General features: G+C 40.9%; 2 protein-coding genes across 2 annotated transcripts in view; one reads left to right on the top strand and one right to left on the bottom strand.

The window, feature by feature from the left end:
• Positions 1–287: 287 nt before the first annotated feature.
• si:ch211-140b10.6 (protein POLR1D-like) lies at positions 288–2,785 on the bottom strand. Its single transcript, XM_060900850.1, has 3 exons — positions 2,663–2,785; positions 1,520–1,594; positions 288–1,405 (listed from the first exon to the last, which is right to left on the bottom strand). The coding sequence occupies exons 1-3, from the start codon at positions 2,692–2,694 to the stop codon at positions 1,033–1,035; spliced, it is 480 nt and encodes a 159-aa protein (XP_060756833.1). The 5' UTR covers positions 2,695–2,785; the 3' UTR covers positions 288–1,032.
• Positions 2,786–3,141: 356 nt separating this feature from the next.
• Positions 3,142–21,927, top strand: part of lnx2a (ligand of numb-protein X 2a) — a 49,041-nt gene continuing 30,255 nt past the window's right edge. Inside the window, exons 1-3 of the mRNA XM_060899846.1 lie at positions 3,142–3,231; positions 9,960–10,417; positions 19,900–20,126. Of these exons, the coding sequence (XP_060755829.1) occupies positions 10,014–10,417; positions 19,900–20,126 (631 nt within the window). The 5' untranslated portion in view covers positions 3,142–3,231; positions 9,960–10,013. The remainder of the gene's footprint in view (positions 3,232–9,959; positions 10,418–19,899; positions 20,127–21,927) is intronic.

Below are 21,927 nucleotides of genomic sequence, written 5' to 3'. Positions count from 1 at the left end.
TGACATTGACAAGTGTAGATCGGGGGGGGGGGTTAATATCTCCCACAACAATGTTACATCACATTAAGGGGGAGGGGGAAAAAAATAATAAAAAAATCCCATTACATTTGCCTTCTCTTTCCAGGGATTTGCACAAAGCCTCTCCAAACCAACTATATTCAAGAAAAAGAAACAAATGAAGAAAGCTGCACCAAATTCTATTTCAGCATTATCGCTGTCTAACAGTGGACTGGAGTCAGTTTAACAGTACTAAGAAAGTTGTTCTGCTCAGAGAAAATCAGGTGTAGTACGCTTATTATGAGAGTTTTTATTGCTCAACTATGCAGTACATGGCATTAAAAATGTAAAGACAAGTTCAAGGTACAAGCTAAGTGTAGAATTAAAAAAATAAAAAAACCCTGCATCTGGTGATACACCTGACCAAGCGAACAGCAATCCAGACAGACGACGACTTCTGGCTAATTTGTACTTCTGCATCTGGAAATCTACACAGGTGTCAATGTGCAAACGTTTGCATCTGCCAACAGGTTTGCCCACAGGGTGACTGTGTGCACTAGGGGGCAGCGGCACCAAACCGGAAAACAGAGGGGGGGAAAAAAAACACAACAAAAGAACTGGAAAGTATATAAGCCTTAATTGTGTATGTTTAAAAATATTTCAATTAATTAATATATATTTGCACCTACATTTTCCCCTAACTGACATTCAGCTTCAGTAAACATTCAGTACATTCAGTAAAGAATTTTGCATTACTGGATAACAAATGAGGGGGTCTTTCTTTTAAAACATTTAATCAGGTTTTGTGAGCATTACTAAATCATCTATGTGTTTTGTGACTTACAGGTGAGTGTGAAGAATTAGAGTTACTGAAACACTCTGGATTTGTTCAGCAATATATGAAGAGCAATATGAAGATTTTAGCGATGTGCATGTCACCTCATTTGTTTTTTCACTTAAACTCCTCTCCTGTTTTTCTTGCATCTTAGCAGAAGTATAAATCAGCCCTTAAAGAGTACATTTTCTTTCTTGGCATCATTTTTGAGTTCTGTCAGTAGATCTTTTGGTTGCAAGGCGTTCCCTGATGGGTGACCGGGAACGAGTTCTATTTGCTTGGTTGGTGTGATGGGGAGCATGGTCTGTGGTTGCCAATTCACTCACAGATGAATCACGGGGCCTTGAAGACTGGGAATGAGAACGCTCACGCTCTCTTCTGTATTTGGTGTCTTTTCTATAACCATGTCCTCTGTCCTCAGGGCAGTGACGTGACCCTCGATCTCCCACTTCCCAGCTGTCTTCAGCTCCTCTCTGTGTGGCTGACCGGCTCCCAGCCTGGTGCTCGGCAGCACACAAGCGCAAGGTGTTCAACAGAAAGCGTTTATTGGTGCTTCCTAGAGGACACTTCATCCTACAGGCATGAAGTAAAGTCAGTTGAATTGGAAGGGCTTCATCTTCATTAAGACAGCTACAGGGAAAGTATGATGATAAATTCATTCAGGGACGTACTAAGAGGTGGACTTACCATCCGGCTGGACCCATAGTCTCTGCACGTACTCTGCCTCTGTTGGCCTCTTTGAGCAGCTCCTCCACTGCACGTCTGTATGGGAGAAAAGCAGCATTCCTTCATTTTCTAAGCCATGAACAATAGGAACATGATTGCATTGTGTGTTAGGAATTCACAGGCCACCAACATCTGTTATTATAAAACATGCACCTTTCCTTTTTTCTCACAAATGTTTTAAAAAGTACACTACCGTTCAAAAGTTTGGGGTCACCCAGTCAATTTTGTGTTTTCCATGAAAAGTCACACTTTTATTTCCCACCATAAGTTGTAAAATGAATAGAAAATATAGTCGAGACATTTTTCTGGCCATTTTGAGCATTTAATCGACCCCACAAATGTGATGCTCCAGAAACTCAATCTGCTCAAAGGAAGGTCAGTTTTATAGCTTCTCTAAAGAGCTCAACTGTTTTCAGCTGTGCTAACATGATTGTACAAGGGTTTTCTAATCATCCATTAGCCTTCTGAGGCAATGAGCAAACACATTGTACCATTAGAACACTGGAGTGAGAGTTGCTGGAAATGGGCCTCTATACACCTATGGAGATATTGCACCAAAAACCACACATTTGCAGCTAGAATAGTCATTTACCACATTAGCAATGGATAGAGTGGATTTCTGATTAGTTTAAAGTGATCTTCATTGAAAAGAACAGTGCTTTTCTTTCAAAAATAACGACATTTCAAAGTGACCCCAAACTTTTGAACGGTAGTGTATAGTACAACACTTTATATTAGGACATTATTATTATTATTATTATTATTAAGTTAGGTGAAATTCTGACTATGGGGTGTGTCATCGCAATTATATATTCTAATAAAACAACTCGCATATGCAAATGCTTCATTTGCATACTTAAACGTACCAATAGAGATAAACATTTGCATTGATGTATACATGTTGGGTTCTGACAAGAAAAGGCAAAAATACGCATTTTAACACTTACTCATTAAAGTAAGTGTTACATTTTGGCAGAAATTAATAAATAACAATACACTTCACTAGCTAGCTAAAGCTAACTTATCTTTAGCGTAGCAATGCAGCTACTCCGAATCAAAACGCAAGGGTTTTTTTTTTTTTTTTTACAAATAGAGGTCACCTACCTTTCCAGCTCATCATCATCATTCACAGCCATTACACAAAAGACATGTAAATAACATCAACTTTTTATTAGCGATTCGTTTTGCATTTGCAAACTGTTTTGGTTTTGTGCAGTTGAGGACCCAATTAGGACCCAGTGTTCCTAATGTCTACCGAGTTTCCTGTTTCGATTATTCAAACGAATTAGAAATTACTTTGTAGTTCATCAACTCATACAAAAACAGATATGAAAATACGTATTAATGTAACGCATTTCATATGTTATATGTGTTCTGGGAAAGAAAAAAAGCGCTTTAAGCGTCCTAACAACCGTCGTATTTTAATCAGGCACGCTTCAGGACACGCCTGGTAGTTTGACAGGCTTTGAAGCTGGCGAGAAGGAAAAAAGAGGCGGAGGCTGTCCAATCACAGTGCAGCACTGTTGATAAGGGGCGTGGCCATGCCAGGGAAGTCGAGGGGCCCCGGAGCGCATCGAGACCTGTCGCGACTGGAGCGGATGCAGCGGATGTGACCGAAATCCTCAATATCGTCCCCTTTCGGGGCAGGAATTTATTGGAGGAGGAAGCGCACGGTAAGGTAGTATAATATACTGCATGTTGAGCATCTTACTCCTAATGCAATGGTCAGATTGAGGCTGTTATATGAGACGTCACTGTCTTTGTGTAGACACACTTAGGAGTGTCATAAATAAAATAAAATAAAATAAAAAAAAATAGTGAGAGAAGCGAGCTGTTATATACAAAATTGCATGAAATTGCCGAAAGAAAAAAGCTCAAATTGATCCTATCCCTTTAGATGCAGTATGTGTCTGCAGCCTCAAAGACTGAAAGGTGTCATTATTTATGTCCTGACTTGGCAATTGTACAAAAATACCTAGAATTTCTGTATACTGAGATCATTTAGCGTATATAGTGCTTCTTTCATGATGCTCCTGATCAGACAAACTGACATCATCATCACCACCACCATCAGCATCAGCATCATCAACATCATCAGCCAAGGGCAATAGGAAGGAAGATGAATCTAATATCCACAGAAGCAACATGACACATGAGAGAGAGAGAGAGAGAGAGAGTGATGATGATGATGGCAAACAAAAAGGATACAACCTTTTGTAGAAAGTTCAAATCTAACCAATGTGTGACTTTCTAGGTCATGTCTTGCACAGGAGTTGCCATTTTTGTTGACTCGCAGTGAGTTCACTAACGCAAATTACATGCACTCTGATTACATGTCCTTGTGCCTAATACTGTGTATACACTAGGCCGGTGTAATATCTCTGTGTTTAAGGATTGAACAGATTGAAATACAGTGAGAGGTTCAACTAGAAAACGTGCACTGAAATGTAATGTCCTCTATTTGGTGGACATACAGCAGCCAGGCCCTTGTTCGAATTAGGGTATTTACTGCTGAGTCCTATTTATTTATTAATATATGCACAGGCCGTTTAGTAGCCTACATTCATTACCACAGTCCACACACACACGCGCGCACACACAGAACACATCCAGTCAGGATGAAGGTGCAGAAGTATCAGCATTCGGACCATCAGGCAGATCAATAAACTCATTAGGAATGTTTAAAAACATTCAAAACATAGACATGTGGTGTTACTCTACTGTACTATTCGACCCTATAAGATTGCATAAGCTGCTTTCTATTTTGCACGTTTCTCTACTTCTCATTTTCATTTGCAACAATGCAGAGCATGTATCCTTGGAATACCGTGTGTGTTTTTGTGTTTGTATGTGATGAGACGATGACAAGGCTTTGTTATGGGAACAGAGGAGCCTTGTATCCTCATGAATTATGCATATGCAGCTGCAAGATAAAGAGACAGAGACATGCAGTCACAGAGATAAAGACACAGTAGACTCTCCGCCCGTGTTTTTCTTTCTTTTTTTTTTAACAAAAAGAAACATGATGGTGGCCATGGATGCTGGTTGCCATGGATACTCAGAAAGGAGGAATGAAGGTACAGTTGTCTAGCTGCTCGCTGCCAAAAGGTTTGGACAGTATAAGTTATTGTTGCTCAAATGATGTCATAGACATCGTTTTCTTTTGTAATATTGATATAGTGGAAATGTGCCAGGGAATCAGTAATCGGGTAAAATGTTTGTCGGGATGCTGTGATCATCCGGAACAATCGGAGATGCTCCAGATGAATGTTTCTTTGTTTTGGATGCACACGAACGAACAAAAGGAATCATTTCGAGGCAATATAATGCCAGTTAGTTATTATTTAAGCTGTAAATTAAAGGATAAGGGTTCACCAGTTTGGACTGTAATGTACTGAAAGGCATATTTTAATGACAGTTTGTATTTATAGAATTAATATGTGATATTTTGTTCAGTCTGAGCGATGAGTATCTCTGTTGAGACAAACATACTGTGGGGCTTAAATCAGAAAGTCATTTGGTCAAGTTAGCATACTGTATAAAATAGAAAGATATACCTGGATTTACATGCTTTGAATTGAATTAAATAATTTTACTGTCTCAGGCCATGCTGAAGCTTTTACATCAGTTCATTATTATTATTATTATTAGTAGTAGTAGTAGTAGTAGTAGTAGTAGCAGCAGCAGCAGCAGTTAGTAAATTAATACACCCTCAACTAGGGGTATCCAACTGTACCTTTATTCTTTGCTGGAGTGATACCATTAAGCATACGCCTTTTGTAGATTTAGTGTGGATATTTTACGTAGAAATGTACATGTAGTGTATCTTTACACAAGGTTAACTCTGTAAGTTAATTATGATCCCATTATGTATGTTAAATCGTTTTTTTTAAAGGTATCCTATATCCACTTTTCCAGGTAAAAGACACATATTAAAGGTAGGAAAGATAAGGGTACTTCCTCAGCAACAAGGAAAGGTTGAGTGTAGATAGTGTATGCTCAGTTTAAAAGTCTAATATATATATATATATATATGAGTGATTCCACGTTTATGGATACTGAAATGGGGACATGAATTTATTTTTAAAAATTCACCTAAAACCATTTCTTTTTTTACCATCAGGTCACAAAACATGTAATCTTTAATGAATGATATGTTAAAAGATAACTTTAATTTTCTGAGATGTAATAAAAACATATTTATATGCCAAAGTCAAGCCTATGAGTTCCAAAATGATGTCTGTTCCATTACTTCTGTTACGATTGTCCATCTCGCATCTGTTACAAATTAATTACAATCTAGCTATATACCATGTTAATCTTATTGAAAGAATGTGTATGTTTATTCTACTACACATGTTTATTAATTATATTTGCTAAAACATCACCTTCCTATGTTTCAAAAAGTAATTCTACATTGTTAAAATTGAGAATATATATGTCCACAACAGGCATATAAATATGTTTTTATTACATCTCAGAAAATTAAAGTTATCTTTTAACATATCATTCATATCATTCATCATAAAAAAGAAATGGTTTTAGGTGAATTTTTAAAAATAAGTTCATGTCCCCATTTCAGTACCCATAAGCGTGGAATCACTCATTATATATATATATATATATATATATATATATATATATATATATATATATATATATATATATAAGAGCAAACATAGGACACTTGATATGTCTTTGATATTGGATTACATTTACGACTTTGTACAATATACGTGCATACATATACGGGGTGTCCCATGAGTCCCAATATCATAAGGTTGGTGTATAGTTTTATATTTTTACAGACGAAGGAGCAAAGAAGAACCAATCCAGATAGGAATAGGAATTTGATAGGAATTTGTGTAAATGGTGGATATATTGAGCAAGTTCTCACACACACGCACTCTCTCTCTCTCTCTCTCTCTCTCTCTCTCTCTCTCTCTCTCTCCAATTATTATGACTTTATATTTGGAATTCTAATATACAGTGCTCAGCGTAAATGAGTGCACCCCCTTTGAAAAGTAACATTTTAAACAGTATCTCAATGAACACAAACAATTTCCAAAATGTTGACAAGACAAAGTTTAATATAACATCTGTTTAACTTATAATGTGAAAGTAAGGTTAATAATATAACTTAGATTACACATTTTTCAGTTTTACTCAAATTAGGATGGTGCAAAAATGAGTACACCCCACAACAAAAACTACTACATCTAGTACTTTGTATGGCCTCCATGATTTTTAATGACAGCACCAAGTCTTCTAGGCATGGAATGAACAAGTTGGCGACATTTTGCAACATCAATCTTTTTCCATTCTTCAACAATGACCTCTTTTAGTGACTGGATGCTGGATGGAGAGTGATGCTCAACTCGTCTCTTCAGAATTCCACAAAGAAAATAATTTCTTTACACCACAAAGGTGAAGGCTACAAGAAGATAAGCAAAGCTTTACTTATCAGAATACAGTAGCAAAAGTCTCATCTCATCTCATTATCTCTAGCCGCTTTATCCTTCTACAGGGTCGCAGGCAAGCTGGAGCCTATCCCAGCTGACTACAGGCGAAAGGCGGGGTACACCCTGGACAAGTCGCCAGCTCATCACAGGGCTGACATATAGACACAGACAACCATTCACACTCACATTCACACCTACGGTCAATTTAGAGTCACCAGTTAACCTAACGTGCATGTCTTTGGACTGTGGGGGAAACCGGAGCACCCGGAGGAAACCCACGCGGACACGGGGAGAACATGCAAACTCCGCACAGAAAGGCCCTTGCCGGCCCCGGGGCTCGAACCCAGGACCTTCTTGCTGTGAGGCGACAGCGCTAACCACTACACCACCGTGCCGCCCCAGTAGCAAAAGTGGTACACAAATTTAAGAAAGATGGAACTGCAACCATCTCACAGAGACGTCCAGGTCGTCCACGGAAGTTAACGCCTCGACAGGAGCGTCTTCTGATGAGAAGGGTTGAAGAAAATTGGCATGCAAGTTCACTGCAGTTATCTAAAGAAGTAGAAAGCCAAACTGGGGTGACTATTTCCCGTGACACAAAACGGCGTACACTGCAGAGGAATGGCATGCATGGATGCCGTCCACGAAAGAAGCCTCTCCTAAAGCCCAGGCACAAAAAAGCCCGCCTAGAGTTTGCCAGGGCCCATGCTGACAAAGATGAAGACTACTGGGACTCTATACTCTGGAGTGATGAGACCAAGATAAATGTTTTTTGAACTGATAGCTTCAAAACTGTATGGCTTCGCAAAGGTGAGGAATACAAAGAAAAATGCATGGTGCCCACAGTGAAACATGGTGGTGGCAGTGTCCTTATGTGGGGCTGCATGAGTGCTGCTGGTGTCGGGGAGCTGCATTTCATTGATGGCATCATGAATTCACAGATGTATTGCTCTATACTGAAAGAGAAGATGCTTCCATCACTCCGTGCCCTTGGTCGTCATGCACTTTTCCAACATGACTAAACACACATCTAAGGCCGCTGTTGGATTTCTGAAGAAGAACAGGGTGAAAGTGATTCAGCAGCCAAGTATGTCTCCTGATCTGAACCCAATCGAACACCTATGGGGAATTCTGAAGAGACAAGTTGAGCATCACTCTCCATCCAGCATCCAGTCACTAAAAGAGGTCATTGTTGAAGAATGGAAAAAGATTGATGTTGCAAAATGTCACCAACTTGTTCATTCCATGCCTAGAAGACTTGGTGCTGTCATTAAAAATCATGGAGGCCATACAAAGTACTAGATGTAGTAGTTTTTGTTGTGGGGTGTACTCATTTTTGCACCACCCTAATTTGAGTAAAACTGAAAAATGTGTAATCTAAGTTATATTATTAACCTTACTTTCACGTTATAAGTTAAACAGATGTGATATTAAACTTTGTCTTGTCAACATTTTGGAAATTGTTTGTGTTCATTGAGATATTGTTTAAAATGTTACTTTTCAAAGGGGGTGCACTCATTTATGCTGAGCACTGTAGAATAGGGATGGGAATATAGAGCACCTTTTTTTCCCCAATATGTGATTGGATTTTACTGATGCACGTACGAATTGGAAACCAGGCTAATGTTTATAAAATAAATCTGTGCTGTAATCATATACAGTACTGTGCAAAAGTCTTAGGCATCCTATTTTTAGGAAAACTTTGTTATAGTTTTTTTGTTTTGTTTTTTATGATTGAGTTGGTACAAAAACATTTTAGATTTCCAAACATTAGTTTTCCAGCAGGCGGCACGGTGGTGTAGTGGTTAGCGCTGTTGCCTCACAGCAAGAAGGTCCGGGTTCGAGCCCCGTGGCCGGCGAGGGCCTTTCTGTGCAGAGTTTGCATGTTCTCCCCGTGTCCCCGTGGGTTTCCTCCGGGTGCTCCGATTTCCCCCACAGTCCAAAGACATGCAGGTTAGGTTAACTGGTGACTCTAAATTGACCGTAGGTGTGAATGTGAGTGTGAATGGTTGTCTGTGCCTATGTGTCAGCCCTGTGATGACCTGGCGACTTGTCCAGGGTGTACCCCGCCTTTCGCCCGTAGTCAGCTGGGATAGGCTCCAGCTTGCCTGCGACCCTGTACAGGATAAGCGGCTACAGATAATGGATGGATAGTTTTCCAGCACAAAATTAAATGCTGTAGAAAAAGGTTTGTATGTCAGTAAAGAAAGCAGCATATCACTGTCCAATATGTAAAACATTTTTCAGACAAAAATAAATAAATAAATAAATAAATAAATAAATGCATTAAAAATAGTGAAGGCTGCTGGGTTTTGGTGCAAAATGAAGAAGCGAGTGTGACAAAGTGTCCAGAAGAACTGGGGCTGGTTCTGTAAGATGCTCAGTAAAACCTACAGCTTATTTCCTTATAAAACTGCACTCACTGGACCTGAGACTGCTATTTTTTTTTTTAAGCAAAGGCTCGTCTCACACCAAATATTGACTTTGTTTCATTTATTGTGGCTTACTGATTACAGTATTTTTTTATGTTGAAGACATGTTCAAGACCCATTATTATTTTTCAACACAGTATCAGAGGTTTATGATCTGCCAATACATAAAATTGATAAGTTAAGTGAAACATCACAGGTTGCCAGAGGTAATTTGTGTCTAATGTTCACACCCATATCAGTCAACATCACACACACACACACAAAGTCAGCGTATTGGAACATACTGTACGTAAAGTGTTTTATGTCAATATTGTATTGGCTAAATGTATTGGATAAACAATGGATTTTTTTTTTTTTTTTAGTGTGGCAGAATCCAGTCTGAGAATAAAAGCTCTTGTGTAAGGTCTCACCAGCAGCTATGAGCGGTGACAGTCCTTCAAGTCAACAGTGTAGAAAGTTAACTGCTGCACCTTTATCTTACATTATCTCTCTCGTGCTGTCTCTAAGGCCCATGGAGCGGACGATCCCATAAGCAGTCAGTTGTGCGTGTTGAGTGGCGCGATGGGCAGCCTGGGTGAAGGTGTGGATGCCAGCATGGTTAGTGAGGCTCTCTTAGAGGCCCTGTGTCCGGACTGTGGGCAGATCCACCGCTCCTGGGAGAACCACCTGTACAACTATAGGCTGGAGGTGGACGATGATCTGGTGTGCCACATCTGCCTGCAGCCGCTGGTGCAGCCCTTGGACACACCGTGTGGCCACACGTTCTGTGCCCGCTGCCTGCGCAGTTTCCTGCAGGAACGTGACTTCTGCCCACTGGATCGTGCCAGGCTGCAGCTGCAGGGCTGCCGACGCTCCAGTATCCTGGTGCACAAGCTGCTGGATAAACTGTCTGTCACGTGCCCGCTTACACCGGTCTGCTCCCTCAGCATGCCACGCTGTGACCTGGAGGCGCATCTCAAACACAGGTATTTCTCAGACACCAGATCGTTATCAGAGTCACTGACATTGTATTTGACAGGTTCTAAGAAGATTAGATTGTAACATTACAAAAACGATGTTCCTTCAACGTTCTGAAAATGTACACTAGACTTGAACAGTTTCTTAAAGTTATGAAGCATCAACTTGTGCTTTCGACATGGGCAGAAGTGTGACATTTGATACACTTGCTGTTCAAGTGCTTAAAGTAATGAGAACACTTGCTAGGCAACAAACTAGCTAATCATTTATGCTGATCTTTAAGGTAGCTAGTGCATAGCTAGCATGTTTTATACTGTTGGATACTATAAATGTAAAGGGACAGTAAAACAGATAGTAAAAGCAGGACAGATTTGTCAGGAACATCAATATTTTCCTCAGATATGTTTGTAAATTCTTCACAAAAGATTCAGAACTACTAAAATTACATAACAGCGCTTAGCATGGGCGGCACGGTGGTGTAGTGGTTAGCGCTGTCGCCTCACAGCAAGAAGGTCCGGGTTCGAGCCCCGTGGTCGGCGAGGGCCTTTCTGTGTGGAGTTTGCATGTTCTCCCCGTGTCCGCGTGGGTTTCCTCCGGGTGCTCCGGTTTCCCCCACAGTCCAAAGACATGCAGGTTAGGTTAACTGGTGACTCTAAATTGACCGTAGGTGTGAATGTGAGTGTGAATGGTTGTCTGTGTCTATGTATCAGCCCTGTGATGACCTGGCGACTTGTCCAGGGTGTACCCGGCCTTTCGCCCGTAGTCAGCTGGGATAGGCTCCAGCTTGCCTGTGACCCTGTAGAAGGATAAAGCGGCTAGAGATAATGAGATGAGATGAGATGAGATGAGATGAGATGAGCATGGGTGGCACGGTGGTGTAGTGGTTAGCGCTGTCGCCTCACAGCAAGAAGGTCCGGGTTCGAGCCCCGTGGCCGGCGAGGGCCTTTCTGTGTGGAGTTTGCATGTTCTCCCCGTGTCCGCGTGGGTTTCCTCCGGGTGCTCCGGTTTCCTCCACAGTCCAAAGACATGCAGGTTAGGTTAACTGGTGACTCTAAATTGAGCGTAGGTGTGAATGTGAGTGTGAATGGTTGTCTGTGTCTATGTGTCAGCCCTGTGATGACCTGGCGACTTGTCCAGGGTGTACCCCGCCTTTCGCCCGTAGTCAGCTGGGATAGGCTCCAGCTTGCCTGCAACCCTGTAGAACAGGATAAAGCGGCTACAGATAATGAGATGAGATGAGCGCTTAGCATCAACTGCTAACTGAATGGGCTCTGAAAATGTTGAATTTTCTTCATAAAAGACTCATAAAATCATGTCATTGTCCAAACACCTACAAAATGACAGATGGATCACATTCAAAAGTTACATAAGCTGTAGGATTCCGTGGGGAAAAAAACAGGAAATAAATCGAGCAGATAAAAAATTGTTGCTAACGCACAGACCTGTGTGCAATGTACCTGGAACATGAGTACACCTTATAACACCATAACTCAGAGTGGCTTCACAACCTCCATAAATTATATACAGAAGTAGAAATATGAAATGGAAATTAAATATTCACAAGTATTATGCAACCACTGTTAAGTGTATAACCGCTATTTGTGCAAATCTCAGAAGAGCTGTGGGTTGGGGTTTTTGTTTGTTTTTTGGTCTTCTAAGAGCTACAGATGTCATTCAGTATATACCGAAGAGCCTACACAAGAGTGAACACTAAAGATGCTGCGTTAGATCTAGCACACACACACACACACACACACACACACACATACACACACACTCAGTTCACTCACAGTGCTTTAGTATTTCAGTAAAAAGCACAGTCTAACACAGCACAGTGTGCATATGGAGAGCACAGTGAGTTTCACCATTGGCTTAAAGGAATACTCCGTCGTTTTTCAACCTCGTCTCGGTCCACTTCATCTGTACTGCATGTGTGATTTATTATGGATGACATATATCAAACTTTAACATGTTTGAGATGTACTGAGAAAAGAACAGCAAACCTGTTTTTCTTAGAATTCAATTCGAAGGGCAGTTGTCAAACTCCACCAATGTTAATCCCAAACAACTGCTTTTGTATGCATTTTTTAAAAAGGTATTTGTTTAAAGTTGTAAATTTATATAGAAATTGGACCTCTAGAACCTCATATGTCCAGCCCCCAAAGATGGGTCTTGCTCTGCACTGTGTAACAGCCTAGACAAAAGTGTGTGTGTGTGAAGATATGAAGTGTATCTTCGAGTGGTGAAAATATTGTTATACCGCTTATCCTACGTGTATTATGTCACTCTATCCAATGGAGAATGAGCATTGAATATGGTTTACGATATTGCATGGTTGTCAAGACGACATGACGTCACACGTTGGAGCTGATGCAAAGATTCAGTGAGAGAAATTTCTGCTGCACATGCTCAGAAGCATTTCTTTGTTCGGCGGTGGTGCCCGCAGTAAACTGTTGCAGTGAACTGAAAATGCCATAAGATACGTATTACACGTAAAACTTCCATGCCAGCGAGCCAGTTTGACAATTTGTAAACAAATGTATAATTGTTCCATCAAATGTGTATGTATTATAATAATGATCATCATCATCTTGGCTTTTTTCGTGGTATATCAGATATATTCCATTCAGCTACTCGTCTTCAACCTGTTCAGTATCATGCGAGCTGAATGGAATATATCTGATATACCACTCAACGCCAGCCAATATTATTTAAATATGTCACAGGTCCATGGGGCAGCATAGTGGTGTAGTGGTTAGCACTGTCACCTTACAGCAAGAAGGTTCTGAATTCAAGCCCAGTGGTCAATGGGGACCTTTTCTTTGTTGATTGTGCATGTTCTCCCCATGTCTGCGTTGGTTTCCTCTGGGTGCTCCGGTTTCCCCTACAGTCCAAAGACATGCAGGTTAGGTAAAGTACCCAGCCACTGGGGTTGCACAAGCCAGTGCCTACTTAGCGCCGGTCCCAAGCCTGGATAGATTGGGGAGAGTTGCGACAGGAAGGGCATTTGATGTAAAACCTGTGCCAAATCAAATATGTGGAACAGATCCACATGTGGCTGGAGCAGTTGGAAGAAGAAGAAGATGTCACTCAGATCCATGATGTATATCAGATGAAAAATCCAAGTTTTTCAACACGAGAAGATAAACTTCATATCTTCAAGCCAACGTGTGATTTTTCTTTTTATTATATCAACACATTCACAAACAAAAAGTCCCTAAATTTATCAAAACAATTCACTGATTTCCTCACAAGTGACATATAGAGATTTATGTCACAGTTTTGGTTCTCCATGTCCCGGCTGGAGCTCGTATGAAAAATATGAGTGGCGTATTTCCCAGTAAAACACTTGTGTCCATATAATATAAGAAGTTACAATAAATTATTGATCTACCACTCGGATGTGTCAGATGCCTACTGAAGATCCCTCTCAGACACCATCAGTGCTGCTGATTTTTGACCTGGGCTCAAACATTTAACACATACCTCGAGGGTATAAGGGCAGAGATGTAGTTGCTTTTTAACCACGCCTTCGTGTTGCCAACTGGCTGCGTAGTGAACATAATTGTTCACATACTTGCCTATATTATGCGTGTTACTAGAGGATTCCACTAGAGGACACACCAGAGAACTCAGACCATATAGAACTTTTAGATTTGCATGATGTGAACAATAAATATGGCAACACTCAAGGAGGTTAGTGTTTGGTTAAACTGCTTCTACACTGCCCCAGTGTTCAATGCACCAAACAGACACAGGATACATGAGGCAGCCATCATGTACATGCGAACACGTAGTTAAAAGCAAGTACTGTATATCTCCACCCTAACACAGCATTATGTCATGGACCAGTATATTGTTAAAGTCAAAAGGTGGTGAGAAATCCTCAGGTTGACAAATCCAAAGGTATTCACTGGGATTTAGGTCAGGGCACTCGCATTCTTCCACTCCAACTTTGGCAAACCATGTTTTCATGGAGCTCGCTTTGTATTCAGGGGCATTGTCATGCTGGAACACAGGGACAGATCCAGCCCAAGAATCTGACAGATGCACACTTGCAGAAATATTTTCACTTATTTTACCAGATTGCTATGGATTTTTGTTTTTAAGATGTGCTAATATACATTAGGGCGGCATGGTGGTGTAGTGGTTAGCGCTGTCACCTCACAGCAAGAAGGTCCGGGTTCGAGCCCCGTGGCCGGCGAGGGTCTTTCTGTGCGGAGTTTGCATGTTCTCCCCGTGTTCGCGTGGGTTTCCTCCGGGTGCTCCGGTTTCCCCCACAGTCCAAAGACATGCAGGTTAGGTTAACTGGTGACTCTAAATTGACCGTAGGTGTGAATGTGAGTGTGAATGGTTGTCTGTGTCTATGTGTCAGCCCTGTGATGACCTGGCGACTTGTCCAGGGTGTACCCCGCCTTTCGCCCGTAGTCAGCTGGGATAGGCTCCAGCTTGCCTGCGACCTTGTAGAACAGGATAAAGCGGCTAGAGATAATGAGATGAGATGAGATTTTACCAGATTGCTATGGATTTTTGTTTTTAAGATGTGCTAATATACATTAGGGCGGCATGGTGGTGTAGTGGTTAGCACTGTCGCTTCACAGCAAGAAAGTTCTGGGTTCGAGCCCAGCGGCCAACGGGGGCCCTTCTGTGTGGAGTTTGCATGTTCTCCCCCGTATCTACGTGGGTTTCTTCCGGGTGCCCCGGTTTCCCCCACAGTCCAAAGACATGCAGGTTAGGCTAATTGGTGACCCTAAATTGACCGTAGGTGTGAGTGTGATTTGTTGTTTGTCTCTGTGTCAGCCCTGTGATGATCTGACGACTTGTTCAGGGTGTACCCCACCTCTCGCCCATAGTCAGCTGGGGTAGGCTCCAGCTTGCCTGTGACCCTGCACAGGATAAGCGGCTACAAATAATGGATGGGTGGATAATATACATTATCAAGTCTCATGTACAACGATGCTTCATTTATTAATATTTAATACGTTCTTCTAAGTATGTACGTCCATAGGGATAAATCAGCCTGCTTACTCAGGCAACGACGCTTGGCCTGGGTAAGTCTTCTTTTTGTAAGTTTGAAACTTTGTCCCTCTGTCAACATGATCAAGAGACACATGTACATACATATCATTATTAGCTAGGCATTCATAATACTGATATTATAAACTGTTCTATAGCTTACCGTTTCTTGTCTTTCTTGACAAAAATGTTCCAAGTTTCCCTTGTTTCAGTGTTTTCATCACCATTGTCATTGATAATCATGCAACAACAGCAGAACAAAGCTAGCGGTAGAATGACCTCTTTCTGGAACATTTTATTGGTTTGACCTGGATTCTTTGTCCCAGGTCACGCTATACAAAGTATCATGAGAATACAGGTGATTGGGTCACGTAAACATCACTGCTGGATCCTGAATCATTGGTCTGTTGGTTGAATGCGGCTGTAGCCCATTTAGCTGGCTCGCGGTAAAGAAAACAAACGCCCTGTGACCGATGCCAAGTGGTGCACATATCTTTCTGACCGATGCATGTGCATTGATCTGGATCCATCCCTGGAACAGGTTTGGGTCTCTTAGTTCCAGTGAAGGGAAACTGTAAAGCTACAACATAAAAAGTCATTTTATAGGCTATGATTGCATGCTTTCAAGTCTGTGGTAATAGTTTGGCGAACAAAATAATCAAATATTAATGTGAAGGTCAGGGCTTCACAAACTTTTGGACATGTAGATTAAAATAAACTTCATATAGATGACTTGCAACCACATGATCAAAATGTGCTACATCATGAGCGTCCGCCATGATGGTGGATATACAAAGCAAATAGGACGGCAGCCACTGAAAGCGTGTCTGTAAACAGTGCTGAATTTTCTCAGTATTACCATGATTTGAACGGTCGAGTGAAGATTCGATACAAAGAGAAGATAGATATGTGTGGTTTTGACCCATATTATTTTAAAAAGTCAGACTTTTCTGAAGATAAGACGCTTCTAGTGACCATCGAGTACCCAGATATCGAGTTCTATTTGGTTTGGCTGCCGAAGAATCAAGTCCGACCTTGGACGAAACATAGCCCATGTGGGTGCCCAGTCTGGATTGTTTCTATTGTATAATTTTGCTGGCGCTCCTAGAAGCGAAATGGTAATACACATGTTAAAACTATAACAACGACCGAGTGAACCACGATAAGAGAACGCTCATTTTATAGCAAAATTCGAGCAACACGAAATAAAATTCTTCCATGATATTATTGAGAAAGCTTTTGAATCTCACCTGAGATAAAATGATTACTGCAAACACGAGCTGTTTTGGTTTTAGCCTCTGTTAGATCAGCCCTGCCGATGTTGTTCGGCCGTGCTCGTCTCCTCTCTGTACTAAGCCTCAGAGTTTCCTCGCCCTCTTTCCCAATCACAGACGGAATTCTAAAAGATCGGAACGTGCCACGGTCACAAGTACTGTTGTGACCACAACCATATACAGCACAAAGATATGGCAGAGCTAAAAGAACGCTTAAAGCAGTGGAAAAACAGAGTTGTGCACGCGTGACTGTGTTTTGTATGGAATGTCGCTTGACGCCGCATTGTATCTCCACCAACATGGCCGACATCCGGATTTCTATTTTGCTTTGACGTCACTTGCAAGTCAAGGATAGTGTAATACAACTGCTAATTATAACGGAGTTTGGAGTAAAGAGGTCCTCTGTTTTGTTTTGGGTTTTTTGCTTGTTTGTTCTTCTGTCAGTGCATGGAAACGTGTTTAAACATCCTTTTCTGTGATAATCACACATGCACTTCATAGAGAATATGTTGAATAAACCCTGGAGAATCCCTTTAATGTGATCTCTGCACTCATGCTTCACTGATCTGCATAAGTAGTGGACAGGTATCAATGTGAATGCTTTCTCTGGAACTGAAGCCAAGCTTGGCCTGATCTGCCATCTCCTCAGGGAATTATTTGCCCCTTAGTCATGTGACCGGAGATTAGCAGAGCCCTTGAGGAATGTGTTGGCCAACTGTGCTCTCGCATCCTCTCCGGCCATGCTGGGAAACTTTAACTCCAAAGAGCTTTTCAGTTACTTCTTTTGCAAGACTGCCAAAGGCAACCCAGGCCTGTGGTGAGTGGTAAACTTGGGATCTAGTCTGAGCTGTGTATTTTTGGTTAAGGTTGTGAGATTAGCTGATTGGCTTTCAGGATTAACAGTTGCGATACAGTGTGAAATGAGTGGTGCGCCTTGAACGTGCTCAGGTTTGGCTTGGATTGCGGCTGGCAAGATTCATCGGTGGATTGTGCCAAACTTCTGTGGCTGAGCATGTGGAGTTTAGATTTTAGACAGTCTGGATTCAGTGAAGATGCTTTGAGAACAAACTACAGTATTAAATCCAGTTTTTATGGGTTTGCACTGCTTCTGTCTTGAGATAACCAAAAGAAAATAAGACACTAATTATAACAATGTACTCTTTCTATCTATTTGCTAATGAATAAATGCATATCGTATTTAGAAAAATATCCTTCAATCAACTGCTGAATCTGTTCTTTCCATTTCCATGATGAAAGGTGAATTATCAATAAATAATATAATAATGATATATTTTATTTATCTACGGAAGCTGAGAGAGGCCCTTCATATAATCCTTTTTTTATTCACCTCGTTATCCCGAGATAACGACATAATTAATTCAGGATCTCGAGAAAACAACACAACTAATTCGAGATCTCGAGAAAACAAAACCGTTATTTCGAGATCTCGAGTAAACAGCTAAGAAATGGTTCATTCAGGTGCGCCAAGAGACTTGTGATATGCTGACTTTGGGACTATTTCTCATTCTGTATAGACGCAACTTTGGTCATTAGAATGTCTGGAATAATCGATCACCTAATAAGGCAATATTTTGATCAGGGGTTGACACAGGGAGAGATTGGATTAAGTCTTTTAATAAGGGATAATTTCAAATTTAGTCCGCGGCACCTCCGGAGAAGACTGGCCCGGCTTCGTCTCTACCGACGGAGATGCAGTGATCCAGCTGAGATCATGAAATAATTGTTTTGTTTTCTCAAGATCACGGAATAATTGTTTTTTCTCGAGATCTCGAAATAACGGTTTTGTTTTCTCGAGATCTCGAATTAGTTGTGTTGTTTTCTCGAGATCCTGAATTAATTATGTCGTTATCTCGGGATAACAAGGTGAATAAAAAAAGATTATATGAATTCCTCTCGCAGCTTCCGTATTTATCCACTAGTAACTGATGAAACCTTTTCTCGAGCATGTTGAAATATATGTTAGTAATATGTCAAAAACTTGAGTGACAAAATATTCAAAAAGCTACCAATTTTTTAGAAATTATATTTAGAAGGAACTTTAATGTATAAATTTTTGCTCAAAACCCAGCAATAATTCTGATCGCACATGAAAGCAGTGTATTTAATTTATTATGATTAGGTATTTTGGGGAAATATGTACTGCATGATTGTAGGTTTGGATATAAAATGATGTTTAAACATGACACTAGAAGATGAAGAAAAAACAGTCACTTCCTGGCAAATGATCCTAGTTTCTAATAATTTGTGACAACCAAATGTGATGAACGTTTAAGTACCTTAATATTTATGTGTGATTTATATTATGTCTTTTGTCGTGTGGTGGATTCCCTCTTACTGAAGCCATGGTACTCGGATCAGCTCATAACCAGGCACCAGCACTCACAGGGGATTGTTCATAATGAGCTCTGATTATCATGTAGAGAGAGGAAAAAAAAGTGTGGTTGCAGGTATAGGCAGGGGAAATGAGGTGTTTGGTGGCCTTACTCTCTGTGATCGAGCCTTGGAGTAGATTCACTGCTCTTACAAATTAAGAAAAGCCAGCTAAGGTGCTTCAGGAACAGGATGCCCCTGTCAGCTTCTGGTTCGAGCTGTATCAGGTCTGTCCCAGTGGACAGAGAGCTCGTGACAGACCCAGTACCCAAATGGAAAGATTATATCTTACAGTTCATCACTGGAAAATTTGAAATGTGTGTTTGAGAACGTGTGTTATTGCATCATAAAATATAAGCACCAATCATGTTCCGGTATGCAAATACAGACCATCCAGCACTAGTTTGAGAGGGAAAAGTGGGCAGGGATTAAATATTTTACACGTTTCATGAAGACTTCTTGATTTTGGACTCTGCTATTTTACTGCTGTCTAATGGAAGTGCTCCATCAAGTTACTAATTCTTCAATATCGAAAACAATATGGTCTAGTGTTAAGCATGATAAAGCATCGCTTGTAGCTGCTGTGGTACCTTTAAACTCTACCCTGAGTCTGGATTTTATTCTAGGATTTGTGGGAGAGATGAAATCGTCTTATGCTTATCACTGGGAAAAACAATATGGTTATTAACATTTTATTAACATTTAGTGAATGATGTGTGATGTACAGCCTCACTTTTCATCAAATAACGGTGAATATTGATTATTGGGATCATGATCAACTTTTGAATAACGTGTGTGTGCATGCGCAGGTGTCCTGGGACACAGGGTCAGAGAGCGGTCCTAGAGAGCACCCAGGTTAAAGGATGCGAGGACAAAACTCTGGTGACTGAAGCCTCCAAATCTCCACAGACCGACCTGAGGGAGAGCACATCGCCGCCCCCTACTGGTCCCAACGCCTGCAGCAGCAACGTGCCTGTGTTGACGGAGGAGCGGGGCGTCGACAATCCCGCCTTCGAGGAGAGCACAGAGGAGGATAGTAAGTTACATCACAGCCTTTTTTAATGAGGTCTTGGTACCTGACATCGGCGTCGCCAGACCCATTTTACTGGGGCACATGCCCCAGTATATACCTGCGGTGCCCCGGTAAAATTTCCTGATCACATTTCAGAAACAGTAATGTCTTTGGCACTGCGGAATAACCGTATATGACCGATGCGTCCAAATCGCACCCGTTTGTCTTTATTAAATTTCTGGTGGAACACTCATCACACAATTAACACGCACATATCACATGAAACCACACATCCATCTCCACACCTGTTCTTGTCGGCGTAATACCTCACTAACTCCGGAGTTTACATGACAAACCATACATCAAAATAAACAGCAGTCCCTCCCGTTTCGAATGCTATCAAGTATTCATCTGGGACTTTTGCCTTTCTCAGGTTTTGAAATTACAGCAACAATTTGTCTCCAACTTTGGACTGATATTCTAATTTAGCTTACGTTACATAGTTATGTCGGTACATGATAGGCCATATTTTTACAAATTATTGCTAAGACATACAGTAGGCTATCCCACTATCATAATATTTATGTTTCCAGATTCCAGACAATCCACACAAGTATGAAGATATTTCAGTTGCCATGCTTCCTATTGTGGCAAACATTTGAGAGCATGGAAAATTCATGAATGCGAAATGTTTTTCCTTAGAAAAGCTTGATGTATATATGCAAACATTATCATAACCTCGACTGTCCTGAAAAAACAAAAACATAGATTATATCATTATAGCATGTACAACCCCGATTCCAAAAAAGTTGGGACAAAGTACAAATTGTAAATAAAAATGGAATGTAGTCATTTACAAATCGCAAAAACTGATATTGTATTCACAATAGAACACAGACAACATATCAAATGTCGAAAGTGAGACATTTTGAAATTTCATGCCAAATATTGGCTCATTTGAAATTTCATGACAGCAACACATCCAGAGTCTAATCTAGGGCGTGTAATACGCGATAATACGCGTTTTTTATCTGTCTGTCGCACATCCACTTTTTGGGCACGAGGGTGATATCGCGTATCTATTCATTTTGTCGCGCATTTATAAGTAGAGAGCGTGTAGTCGCGTTTTACTGAATCTTGTGCGTATCAATTTGTCAGCACCAGCTAGCAAGCACTGCAGTAAATATAGCATTGTTTACACACCAGTCGGAAAATGTTGGAAAGGACCGAAGTATTCCGAATGGTTTATTTAGCGGGTAAAACAGTTTTGTGAAATATTATATCATTGGTCACTGAACCGGAAGACAGTGTATCTCAACCAATCGTGTGAAGTGTTTTAAAAATACCCCAAAGCACATAGCATATCGTTCTGTCTCATCCAAACATAATGTCAAAACGCGTGGTCACGTTGAAAGACCTTTGGACGAAAAAAGGAAACAAAACAAAGACACAGAAGTGACAGATACTAGTCCAGCCGACATTACACAACCCGATACAAGATATTATGAAATAGATTTAATCTGTTGTATAATGGTAGGTACTGTAACATTTACTGTAAATAATAAGAGATTATCATGATAATATACTGTTTAGGAAGTCTGAATTTTGGGATTATCTCTAGCAGGGTTTTTTCTAGAAAAATTTAGTATGAGGGCGCTCACCATGGCGAGGGAGCGAAGCGACCGGGGGGGGATGGTGCCGGTTGTCCATCCCCCCCCACCTCACCCCCGCCGTGCGAAGCCTTTGAAAAATTGAGGCTACAATGGGACATTCTGAGGCTATCTGACAGGGAAATTGTAACAAATTGTCTGTCAACATTGAAAAA

Source organism: Neoarius graeffei, chromosome 19 (genome assembly GCF_027579695.1).
Source record: "Neoarius graeffei isolate fNeoGra1 chromosome 19, fNeoGra1.pri, whole genome shotgun sequence".
NCBI lineage: Eukaryota > Metazoa > Chordata > Actinopteri > Siluriformes > Ariidae > Neoarius > Neoarius graeffei.
Note: the sequence above shows the minus strand (reverse complement) of the source record. Positions and strands in the feature narration are given on the sequence as shown.

Bases quoted from the DNA above. Each gene is read 5' to 3' on its own strand.
- si:ch211-140b10.6 (XM_060900850.1), bottom strand. From the start codon at position 2,694: ATGGCTGTGAATGATGATGATGAGCTGGAAAG. The intron at 1,595-2,662 runs GTAGGTGACCTC...TCTCCCATACAG, and splicing joins GATGATGATGAGCTGGAAAG to ACGTGCAGTGGAGGAGCTGC. The intron at 1,406-1,519 runs GTAAGTCCACCT...TCATGCCTGTAG, and splicing joins ACTATGGGTCCAGCCGGATG to GATGAAGTGTCCTCTAGGAA.